Below are 13,065 nucleotides of genomic sequence, written 5' to 3' on the forward strand. Positions count from 1 at the left end.
TATTATTCTTGCTGGAATGGAAAGAGGAGCTTAGAGACAAGGTAAGAAATATGAAAACAAAATACTTACTAAGGTTTAGGATGGAAGACCAATTTAAAATGCTTTTGCATTTTTAAACAAATTTAAAATGTTTTAGATTTGATCTGGGTACCAACAAAGAAGGAGTGGTGTCACCCTGCTAGTGTACTCCACCCTTGTTTCTTTACAGAGTGAAGCTACTCCTGATTACAGTGTGTTTGTTTCAAACATAAATACTTCAAGTAACTTTAGGTGATTCTTAGCTAAAAAAATATTTGTCAGTTCTTCCTCACCAATAAGTTCTTTTCCATAAGTATTAACAAAGGAAGAGTATAGGCTGTGTTTGTATGTGTGTGTGTGTCTGTGTGTGTGTGTGTTTGTGTGTGTGTGTTTGTGTGTGTGTGTGTGTGTGTGTAAAGATGTAAAACATATGTGGAGGTCAGAGCTCAATCGTTGGTTTTGTCCTTTAGGAACTCCCAAAATGGGTTTAGAAACAGAATCAGTATAGAAACCTTTTATTTGCAGTGAATATTTCCCCCTCAGGATATTTTCCGTTGACTACAGAAACTGTATAATGAAGAACTGATACACTTGGACAACTAGAGAACAGAAGCTGCAAGAAGAAGGAAGCAGACAGTGGCATTTCTTGGACAGTGGTTAATAAACGCTTCTGTGAGAGACTTTAGAAAACAACACAGCACAAGCTTTCCTCCTCTTCATTTTGGTTTTCTGCTCTTCATTAGACAGGGATGAAGCACATCTGGAAAGTGGGAGGTACTGAAGCAAGTCCAGAATATACTGGTGTTATATCGATGTCCTCTGGGTCAACCAGAGATTTCAGTTTGAAATTCTGTAAAATAGTGGTCAGGAATAGAAACAGCTCCATGCGGGCAAGGCTGTCTCCCACACACATTCGTTTTCCTATGGGAAATAAATAGTGAAAGAAGGTAAATATGCCTTGTACATCAATGAGTTCAAGAGGCTCTATGGCCTTCCGGTCTGGGCCTGAGCACTGAGCAGATCCCAAGCAGCAGCTCTGCACTCAATGTCACAAAACGCAGAGCAATCTAGCCTCCTAGGAGCTCTAACCTGGGCAGTATCTTAGGTAAGGGGACAGCAACACCCACCCCACACAGAGAGTAACTGAAACCCACTGAGACCCAGGAATTCACTCCTGGCCCAGAGCACTGGTTCCTTCCTGTCTGCACCCCAGCACTGAGCAGATCTTGAGCCCCAGCTCTAACACAAGTAGTAACACACACCCCACACAGTTCTGAAACAACCAAGATAATAGGAAAGAAAGGCTCCAGTCAGAGATGGGACTGGTAGCACTAAGGAGATCCAGATCATGAAAGGCAAGCACAACAATGTAAACATCAGTAACCTAGGGTACTTCACATCATTAGAACCTAATTATCCCACACTAGAAAGTCTTGAATTCCCCATATCACCAAGAAAGCAAGATTCAGATTTAAAATCATTTCTAATGATGATGATAGAGGACTTTAAGAAGGATATAAGTAACGCCCTTAAATAATTTGAGGAGAACACAGGTAAACAGGTAGAAGCCCTTAAAGAGAAAACACAAAAATCCCTTAAAGAATTAAAAAAAACCACAACCAAACAGGTGAAGAAATTAAACAAAACCATCCAGGATCTAAAAATGGAAGTAGAAACAATAAAGAAATCTCAAAGGGAGACTACCCTGGAGATAGAAAACCTGGGAAAGAGATCAGGAGTCATAGATGCAAGCATCACCAACAGAATACAAGAGATAGAAGAGAGAATCTCAGGTGCAGAAGATACCGTGGAAAATATTGACACAACTGTCAAAGAAAATGCACAATGCAAAAAGTTCTTAACACAAAATATCCAGAAAATCCAGGACACAATGAGAAGACCAAACCTAAGAATAATAGGTACAGATGAGAGTGAAGATTCGCAACATAAAGGGCTAATAAAAATCTTCAACAAAATTATAGAAGAAAACTTCCCTAACCTAAAGAACAAGATGTCCATAAAAATACAAAAAGCCTACAGAATGCCAAATAGGATAGACCAGAAAATAAATGCCTCCTGCCACATAATAATCAAAACACCAAATGCACAAAAAAAGAAAGAATATTAAATGCAGTGAGAGACAAAGGCCAAGTAACATATAAAGGCAGACCTATCAGAATTACACCATACTTCTCACCAGAGACTATAAAAGCGAGAAGATCCTGGAAAGATGTCATACAGACACTGAGCAAACACAAATGCCAGCTCAGGCTATTATACCCAGCAAAACTCTCAATTACCATAGATGGAGAAACCAAGATATTCCATGACAAAACCAGATTTACACAATATCTTTCCACAAACCCAGCATTACAAATGATATTAGTGGGAAAGCTCCAATACAAAGAGGAAAAATATACTCTAGAAAGAGCAAGAAAGTAATCCTCGTCCAACAAATCCAAAAGAAGAGAGCCACACAAAGGTAATTCCACTTCTAATAACAAAAATAACAGGAAGCAACAATCACTGTTCCTTAATATCTCTTAACATGAATGGACTCAATTCCCCAATAAAAAGACATAGGCTAATGGACTGGATACCTAAACAGGACCCAGCATTTTGTTGCACAAGGGAAACCCACCTCAGTGACAAAGACAGACACTACCTTAGAGTAAAAAGCTGGAAAACAATTTTTCAAGCAACTGATCCTAAGAAACAAGCTGGAGTAGACATTCTAAAACCTCCGGCCTGAGAACACAAAGGGAGGGACTCATGGCTCCACCTGTATAGGTAGTTGAGGGTGGCCTTATCAGGCATCAGTGGAAGTAGAGGGCCTTGGTGCCTGATAGTTTGGATTCCCTAGTATTGGGGAATTTGAAAGCAGGAGGCAGGAATGGGAGGATGGTGGGAGCACACCCTCATAGAAACTCCCAGAATCATATGGATTACATATGATAGAGACAGGCCGCCAGAAGACCTGATTCCAGAATTCAAACAAAAAATTATCTTGATACTAAAATTTGTTTTGAGAATTTCATATTGCAGAATACACAGCCTTGGTGTACCTACTCATCAAGCAAGCTGATCAGACCTGCTCAAACCTCTGATGTCCTGGAATCTCAGCTGAATGCAGTGAAGATACAGACGTCAGAGGCTTATCAATTTATTCTTCCCCTTGCCCCTCTTCTAATATCTCAACACCTGTAATTAGCATGAAAATTTTAATGAAGAGTTGGCACCCCATTCCCTGGGCTTTGGGACTGACATAGTTAATATTGGACTGTCTCTCTAGGGAAAAGTAGTGGTTTTGTTGGAACAGGGGGGAATAGCCAGGATTTATTGCATAGCCATAGCCTATTTGGTAGAAATCTGTATAATTGTTATTAAGCTAAAGTTATATTTCTTAAATGGTACAAAATTTATTTTGATTTCAAATTTCAGGTTTTCATTGGTACGAGTTTCTTATTGATATAATAGTGAGATTAATATTGTTACTCTCATAGTCATTGTGCCTATATAACACATTTAGGAATACAAGACTTAGACTCAGTTCTTCTTCAACTTTTTTAACTGATTTGAGATGGTTAGCCTGAGAGTTAAAGGCCTCTAGCAAATTTATGGCTCTGAGTTTATTGTTAGAGTGTTTTCTATATTTTATTTAGAACTAGCTGAAAGAAGTTAACTGACAACAGTCTAGATTGCCTTACATGGATAGTTGGTTTTCAAAACCTCAGAAGTCCACAGAATTGATGTTACAAAAATTTCTGTTAGTGTTCATTTTGATTAGAGACCTGTCTGCTCTAGACAGCTTCCTGTCTTGGATTCTAAGAAGAAATTGAACATCTTTGGAGTTATTCCAGTTGTAGTGAGACAGCCACTAGGCAAGAATTGCCACTTTTCATCTACAGACAAATCACTGTCCTGAAAAGGACACACTTGTGGAATAGTTGACTGATTATATCTGCCAAGACAGAGTAATCAGCCCTTAATAATTTTGCATCACTAGGTCTGTTGGATGATACTGGGCCAGAAGGCTGATGCTCTAACGTTTTGTAGTATAGGGACTGGTGTTCAGGTGTTCAGTGGTCTCCATAAATAGGCTAAGTTTTAGAAGCTATGCTTTGTGCTTCCCATAATTTCAGTTAATTCAGTCATTCTGGGTTTCTGATGGGGTTGAAGACTTATAGTATCATAGCCAATCCCGGCAATTTACTTTGAGAGAAAATATTTGAGAGGATGGTTTTCAGCTGACATTCATTCTAAAGCCAAGAAAAAAGCCAGGTTCAGAACTAAGTCTTTTAGTTAGGAGAGATGGCAGAGGTTCTGGTTAGTCAACAAAATGATGGACTGGGTATTAGGTCTATCTTGTACCTTACTGATACAAATTGGTATAGTTATGCTCTAAATGTATTTTGAAAGAAAAGTTTTATTTTAACAGGAAGGGTGATATGTAGGAGGAGCTAAGGTGGGAGGAGTAAGGAGAAGAAGAAGTGGATTAAGGAGATCAGGAGGAGAAGAAGAGGAGGAGCTAGGAGAAGGGTGAGCAGAACATGGAGATGGATGTTCTAGTGTCTCCACCAGTCAAAGATAGTTGGTATAGCTAGGTTGGGTATTTGGTTATACTTCTGATTGTATGGGCATCTTGTTATTGAGCATTACCAAATTTATAATGCCTTTGATTAACATTTTAAAAAATTACCAATAAAAAAAGAGGCACTGTTTTTGTACCTGACATAAGAGAATAAATTTGAATGAGTTATTGGATGAGTGGTTAGATGTACTGATGGTTGAATGGATAACTACTTAAGCAAAGACACAAAGCTGAGACATACTTTTCCCTGCTAACATACGATGTTAAGAAATATTTTGTAGCTTCAGGTTTCTATCTGTGCCTGGAAGCTGACCCAGTGCCACAGCTTTCCCCAGCTCATTCTTGTCCAGTGATAAATTGTTCCCTAAGAGGACTGACACATCTAACCTCACAGGTGAGACTACCACTACCTCCCCAATACCTGTCCCAAGAGGCACTTGCCCAGGGCCCAAAGGAGCCAGGAACTGCCAGGTGCAACCACGGACATGATTAGCCAGTTTCCATCTCTATCTATCTCAAGGAGATGATCCTGTGATACAGTCCTCCACACCCCAATCCCATGTGGAAGAACATTGCCCCCAGGAGTGCTGACACACATGAGCTCACAGAATCACTGACTTACATGAGGGGCAAGCTCTACTCAGAGACAGCAAGACCAGTTAACACCCAAGATAACCAATTTGAGAGTGTCAAGTGCAAGAACATAAGCAACAGAAATAAAAGCTACTTAGCATCCTCGGAACCGAGTTCATCCACCACAGGGAGCCCTGAAATCCCAACACATGTGAATACCAAGATTATTATCCAAAATCACATCTCATGTTGATGATAGAGGACTTTAACAAAAAACAAAAATATTTCCCTTAAAGAAATACAAGAAAACACAGATAAACAGGTAGAAGCCCTTAAAAAGGAAATTCATAAGTTCCTTAATGAAATGCAGGAAAAGAAATCCTACAAAACCATCCAGGATCTAAAAATGGAAATAGAAACAATAAGAAAACCACAAAGGGAGACAAACCTGGAGACAGAAATCCTAGGAAAGAGATTTGGCATCACAAATGCAAGCATCATGTACAGAATACAGGAGACAGGAAAATCTGAAATGTAGAAGATACCATAGACAATACTGATACAATAGTCAAAGAAAATTTGAAATGCAAATAGCTCCTAACCCAAAACATCCAGGGAATCCAGAACACAATGAAGAGACCAAAACTAAGAATAATAGATATATAGGAGAGAGAAGATTCCCAACTTAAAGAGCCAGTAAATATCTCCAAAAAATTTGTAGAAGAAAACTTCCCTAACCTAAAGAAAGAGATGCCCCTCGTTCTATGAAGCCACAATTACGCTCATACATAAACCACACAAAGACCCAACAAAGAAAGAGAACTTCAGATCAATCTCCCTTATGAACATTGATGCAAAATTGCTCAATAAAATTCTAGCGAACCAAATCCAAGAACACATCAAAACAATTATCCATCACGATCAACTAGGCTTTATCCCAGGAATGCAGGGTTGGTTCAATATTCGGAAATCCATCAATGTAATCCACTATATAAACAAACTAAAGAAAAAACCACATGATCATATCACTAGATGCTGAGAAAGCATTTGACAAAATTCAACATCCCTTCATGATAAAAGTCTTGGAAACATCAGAAATTCAAGGTCCATACCTAAACATAGTAAAAGCAATATACAGCAAACCAGTAGCCAGCATCAAACTAAATGGAGAGAAACTTGAAGCAAACCCACTAAAATCAGGGACTAGGCAAGGCTCCCCACTCTCCCCCTACTTATTCAATATAGTATTGGAAGTCCTAGCCAGAGCAAATAGGCAACAAAAGGAAGTCAAAGGGACACAAACTGGAAAGGAAGAAGTCAAAATCTCACTATTTGCAGATGATATGATAGTATACTTAAGTGAGCCCAAAACATCCACCAGAGAACTCCTAAACCTTATAAACAACTTCAGCAAAGTGGCTGGATATAAAATTAACTCAAGCAAATCAGTAGACTTCCTTTACTCAAAAGATAAACTGGCTGAGAAAGAAATTATGGAAATGACACCCTTCACAATAGTCACAGATAATATAAAATACCTTGGTGTGAACTTAATCAAGCAAGTAAAAGACCTGTATGACAAGAACTTCAAGCCCCTGAAGAAAGAAATCGAAGCAGATCTCAGAAAAGATGGAAAGATCTCCCATGCTCATGGATTGGAAGGATTAATAAAGTAAAAATGGCTATTTTGCCAAAAGCCATCTACATATTTAATGCAATCTCCATCAAAATTCCCACTCAATTCTTCACAGAGATAGAAAGAGCAATCTTAAAATTTATTTTGAATAACAAAAAACCCAGGATTGCGAAAACTACTCTCAGCAATAAAAGAACTTCTGGGGAAACAGCATCCCTGACTTCAAGGTTTGTAGTACACTAAAAAGCAATAGTGATAAAAATTGTGTGGTATTGGAACAAAGACAGGCAGGAGGATTAATGGAATAGAATAGAAGACCCAGAAATGAACCCCAATATCTACGGTCACTTGATCTTTGACAAAGGAGCTAAAACCATCCAGTGGAAAAAAGACAGTATTTTCAACAAATGGTGCTGGTTCAACTGGAGGTCAGCATGTAGAAGAATGCAAATTGATCCATACTTATCTCCTTGTACAAAGCTCAATTCCAAGAGGATCAAGGACCTCCAACTAAAACCAGCTACACTGAAAATAACAGAAGAGAAACTGGGGAAAAGCCTGGAACACATGGGCACAGGAGAAAAGTTTCTGAACAGAAAACCAATGGCTTGTGCTCTAAGACCAAGAATTGACAAACAGGACCTCATAAAACTGCAAAGTTTCTGCAAAGCAAAGGACACAGTCAATAGGACAAAGCGGCAACCAACAGATTGGGAAAAGATCTTCACCAACCCTACATCTGATAAAGGGCTAATATCCAAGGTATACAAAGAACTGAAGAAATTAGACTCTAGACAATCAAAGAACCCTATTAAAAATGGAGCACAGAGCTGAACAAAGAATTCTTGATTGAAGAAGCTTGCATGGTTGACAAGCACCTAAAGAAGTGTTCAGCATACCTAGTAATCAGGGAAATGCAAATGAAAACAACACTGAGATTCCACCTCACACCAGTCAGAATGGCTAACATCAAAAACACAGGTGACAGTAGATGTAGGTGAGGATGTGGATAAAAAGGAATACTCCTCCACTGTTGGTGGGATTGTAAACTGGTACAACCACTATGGAAAGCAGTCTGGCGGTATCTCAGAAAATTGAACATAGTGTTACCTGAGGACCCAGCTATACCACTCCTAGGCATACACCCAAAAGACATTTCAACATACAACAGGGACATATGTTCCACTATGTTCATAGCAGCCTTATTTATAATAGCCAGAAGTTGGAAAGAACCCAGATGCCCTTGAACAGAAGAATGGATGCAGAAAATGTGGTACATTTATACAATGGAGCACTACTCAGCTATTAAAAACAATGAGTTCATGAAATTCTTAGGCAAATGGATGGAGCTGGAAAATATCATCTTGAGTGAGGTGACCCAATCTCAAAAGAACATACATGGTATGCACTCACTGATAAGTGAATATTACCCTAAAAGCTCACAATATCTAAGACACAACGTATAGACCACATAAAACTCAAGAAGAAGAAGGAAGACCAAAATGTGGATGCTTTGGTCCTTTCTAGAAGGAGTATCAAAAGTTTCAACCAGAGCTCCCAAAGTCTAAACAGCCAGCCAGAGAGCACAATGGGAGAGACTCATGTCTCCACCTGTATAGGTAATTGAGGGTGACCTTGTCAGACTTCAGGGGAAGTGGATGGCCATGGTCCCAGAAAGTTTGGATACCCTAATGTGTGGGAATTCAAGAACAGGGAGTCGGGACTGGGAGGATGTTTGGAGCACACCCTCATAAAAATAGGAGGAGGGGGTATGGGATAAGGGATTTGGGAGGAGAATGGGAGAGGAGATAAACATTGAAAGGTAAATACACATAATATCCAATAAAAAAAAACACAGATAAAGGGTCTAAAAAAAAGATAGACAGAGAGAGAGAGAGAGAGAGAGAGAGAGAGAGGGAGAGGGAGAGAGAGAGAGAGAGTATACTTATTTTAAAATATTTTCAAAAGTTTCTAGGAGTTGCTAATTGGCTAAGACTCTATTTTAAGCTCTACACAAAAGTGTTTAAGTCTCTGTTTAATATTCTCAAGAGAGATGTAAATCCTAGTTTTCCTCAACAATTAATTGACAAAAGAGAGGTAATCTCACAAAAAGTAGAAGAAGCTATTACTAATGGATATATTATGTAGTCTGATTAGTTGTCGGCGGTGCTCCTTTGACAAAAGATGATTAATATAGATTTATATACCCTTAAATAGGGTCTTCATCACTCTCTGAGTGTGGAAGGAGGAACTGTTGGAGCTTCTGCCCTGATTTTACAAGAACTCTGAAAAATTGGCTTTAAAAACAAAAGAGGGGGAATTGCACCCCCCAGAAGGAGTCCCCCTGAAATACTCTCCATCATGCCTTGTTAACTTTAACTCTCTAAAGCTGAAAGCTCATGGCAAATCTGCTGCTGACTACCTCTGGCACCACCGAGACAAACAAAACTTTGTCACAGTTATGGGGAAGGACTCTCTTACCCTTAAATGGAATAGCCCATACAGAGTTCCCTTGCAGGGCCGAGGATTGATATGCCTGTTTGATACCACAGAAGGCACAGCTAACCAGCTACCAAAAAGATTAATGAAATAGATACCCCCACAAAGCCAGGCCCAACCATAAATAAGATGAATAAAAATTTACATCCAGGGAAGAGAACTCTCCCTTAGAATTCCCTTCTTTTTCCTTTCCAGGTAAAAATGAATCACCCATGATGTCTGCTGTTAGAAGTTCTTATCCAGATGCTGGCCTCTGAACTTATACTACTCAGACCTTTGAAGGGCCACTGACAAGAACATCAAACAGCTAGAGACTGACATCACTAATCTGAAGAAATTCCTCGTTTTACTGTCTGAAGAAACCTCCTAAAATCGCAAAGATCCTTATTGGACTTGATTTACTCTATTACAATAGACAAGGCTGTGTACAGCTCTTGACTGTGTACAGCCCTTAAAGAAGAAGGTTGCCTTTACATAGACAATACAGGGAGGGTTAAAGAGAGCATGAAATAGGTCAGTGAAGGCCCTGAGAAAAATCAGGGAGAGAAAGAGACAGATGAATGCTGGTACAAGAATTGGTTTTCAGCCTCTCCAAGGTTGTCAACCCTACTTCCTCCCATCTTGGGACCATTATTTGGGTTCTTTTTGCTTATTTCTGCTGGTCCCTGGGCCTCAAATAGGCTGACTAACTCTGTGAAACAACAGATAAATAATTTGGTAGCAAAACCTATTCAGATACATTATCGTAAGTTAGCTATGGAGGACCACAAGATTCAAGGTGAGGTTGTTACTTTATACAGGATGTTCCCAAAACCAATCTCCACCCAACCGAAAAGGGGGGACTTCTGCCCCTAGACCAAGCATAGAGGTGCCACCCAGAACCCCCTCTGACTGGAGATCTGCATTCTTGCTTAGGCTGCGAGGCTAAGCACTGCAAGAGAATATAAATAAAAGATAAAAATATCTCTCTGGTTCCCTGAGGGACAAGCCTGATTGCATAGGGGTTGATGTCAAAAGTACCCCCTCTCCAGGAAAAAGACATCGAGATGGGTATGAGCTTCATGCCTCACTGGACAACGACAGGGGTACTGGAGCCATTACAAGGTCTCCTTCAAGTACTGGAGATCAGGCCTCTATCCCCGCCTTAGCAAGATTAGAATTACCACAGCCCTTCTATACTTAGAGAAGGGAGGAGATGTCAGGGGCAGCCCTGCTTACACACTGAAGGCCTAAAATCAGCCATAGGCCTAAAATCAGCAACAGGCCCATCATACATGTATACTAACACCAAGTCTTGGGTCTCAGTAGAAAAACATTGAAACAGATGGCTATACGCTATTGTAAACAGGCAGCTTTTGTGGAAATTTACAAGCCTGAGTAGTCATAGACCTTGAAAATAGGTAGCCTTGGCAGACAATATCAACTTAGATAAGGACAGGCGAGTCATAGGCAGAGTCATAGTGACTTGTCCCCTGAACCTTCACCCAGTCGATACCCGATTCTGAAAGATATCTGTATTCCCCCTGAACATCCACACTCTAGTGTCATCCCCTTCCCCACATCCTGCCTTTCTGTGTTTATAACCCCTCTCTGAATGAATTACGATTTGAGAAAAAAAATAAATAAATTATTTTTTAAAAAAAGAAAAAGAAAGAGATGCCCCAAACATACAAGAAGCCTACAAAACGACAAATATATGAAACTCCTCTCATCCCATAATAATCAAAACAACTCATACACTGAACAAAGAAAGAATATCAAAACTGAGAAGGGGAAAAGGTCAAATAACATATCAAGGCAGAACTATCAGAATTACATGAGCCATCTCACCTGAGTCTCTAAAATCCAGAAGATCCTGTGAAAATGTCATACAGACCCTAAGAGAACAAAAATCCCAGCCGAGGCTACTATGCTCAACAAAACTCTCAATTACCATAGATAGAAAAACCAAGATATTCCATGAAAAAAAATTAAATAATATATTTCTGCAAATCCAACCCTATGATAAGTATTAGATGGAAAGAAACTGAAGAAGGCCTCAGAACATGGAATGATCTGTCATGTTCATGGATCAGCAGGATTAACATAGCAAAAATTGCTAGCTTATCAAAAACAATCTACAGATTCAATTCAATCCCTATCAAAACTGCAACTCACTTCTTCACAGAGATAAAAAGAGCAATTCTCAAATTTATTTGGAACGAGGATAGCAAAAATTATTTTCAACAATAAGAGAACTTCTTAGAATCATCATCCCTGACCTCAAGCTCTACATAGTGATAAAAAAATAACACTATGGTATTGTTACTGAGACAGACAAGTAGATCAATGAAATAGAACTGAAGACCCAAAATTAAACCCACGCACCTTTGGTCACCTGATCTTTGACAAAGATGTCAAAACTACCAAGTGGAAAAAAGACAGCATTTTCAACAAATGGTGCAGGCTCAACTGGTGCTCCATTTCGGGGAGCTGTCTGAAGGAAAGAAGGAGCTGAGGGGAATTGCAACCACAGAGGATTACCAACTTTAGCTGGCCAGACCACCCAGAGACTAGACCACCAATCAAGGAGTGTATAGAGAAGGATACATGACTCCAGACACATATGGAACAGAGAATGGCCTTGCCTGACAGCAATGAGAGGATGTTGGTCCTGTGGAGGTTTGATGCCCCAGCATAGGGGGATACTGCAGAAGTGCTGTGGAAGTGGGTTGGGTAGAGCACCCTCATGGAGGCAAACAGGAGAGGAGAGAGGGTGGATGTGGGATGGGAGATTTGTGAAGGGGTAATCAGGGATATCATTTGAGATGTAAACAAATGGAATGATTTTTTTAAAGACTAACATTTTCCAAAATAAAAAGAAAGAATACAAATAGATCAATCTTATCTTCTTGTAGAAAGCTCAAATGTACATGAATCAAAGCCATAAAACTAGATACACTGAATCTATTAAAAGAGAAAATGGGAAAAATCTTTGAAAATATTGGCACTGGGGAAATTTTCTTGAACAGAAAGAACACCAATGGCCCAGTCTCAAGATCAACTATAGACAAATGGGATTTTATGAAATTGAAAAACTTCTATACGGCAAAGGACACTGTCATCAGGACAAATGGCAACCTGCAGATTGGAAAAGATCTTTACCAATCCTCCATCTGATAGAGTGGTAATATCCAATATATACAAAGAATTCAAGAAGTTAAAATCTGGAGAATCAGATAACCCTATTGAAAATTGGGTACAGAGCTAAAAATAATTCTAACTGAGGAATCTTCAATGGCCGAGAAACACCTAAATAAATGTTGAAAATTCTTAGTCATCAGAAAAATGTAAATCAAAATGACCCTGAGATTACATCTAACACCAGTCAAAATGGCTAAGATCAAAAACTCAGGTAAGATGCTGGAGAGGATGTGCAGAAAGAGGAACACTCCTCTGTTGTTGATGGGATTGCAAGAGGGTACAACCACTCTGGAAATCAGTTTGGCAGTTCCACAGAATATTGGACAGTACTACCTGAGGACCCAGCTATACCACTCCTGGGCATACACCCAAAATATGTTACAACATATAACAAGGACACATGTTCACTATGTACATAGCGGCCTTATTTATAACTGCCAGAAGCTGGAAACAACCCAGATGTCCCTCAACAGAGGAATAGATATCAAAAATGCTGTAAGTGCACGCAATAGAGTACTACTCAGATATTAAAACAATGACTTCATGAATTTTGCAAGCAAATAGA

General features: G+C 39.4%; 1 protein-coding gene across 2 annotated transcripts in view; it reads right to left on the reverse strand.

Annotated features, from left to right (window-relative positions):
• Positions 1–517: 517 nt before the first annotated feature.
• LOC114633057 (cytochrome P450 2C13, male-specific-like) overlaps positions 518–13,065 on the reverse strand; it is a 64,486-nt gene continuing 51,938 nt past the window's right edge. For both annotated transcript variants that reach the window (XM_028781681.1, XM_028781682.1), the window contains one exon: positions 518–939. In XM_028781681.1, the coding sequence (XP_028637514.1) occupies positions 758–939 (182 nt within the window). In that variant the 3' untranslated portion in view covers positions 518–757. The remainder of the gene's footprint in view (positions 940–13,065) is intronic.

Source organism: Grammomys surdaster, unplaced genomic scaffold (assembly GCF_004785775.1).
Source record: "Grammomys surdaster isolate TR1022 unplaced genomic scaffold, NIH_TR_1.0 513, whole genome shotgun sequence".
In the NCBI taxonomy this organism is placed as follows: Eukaryota; Metazoa; Chordata; class Mammalia; order Rodentia; family Muridae; genus Grammomys; species Grammomys surdaster.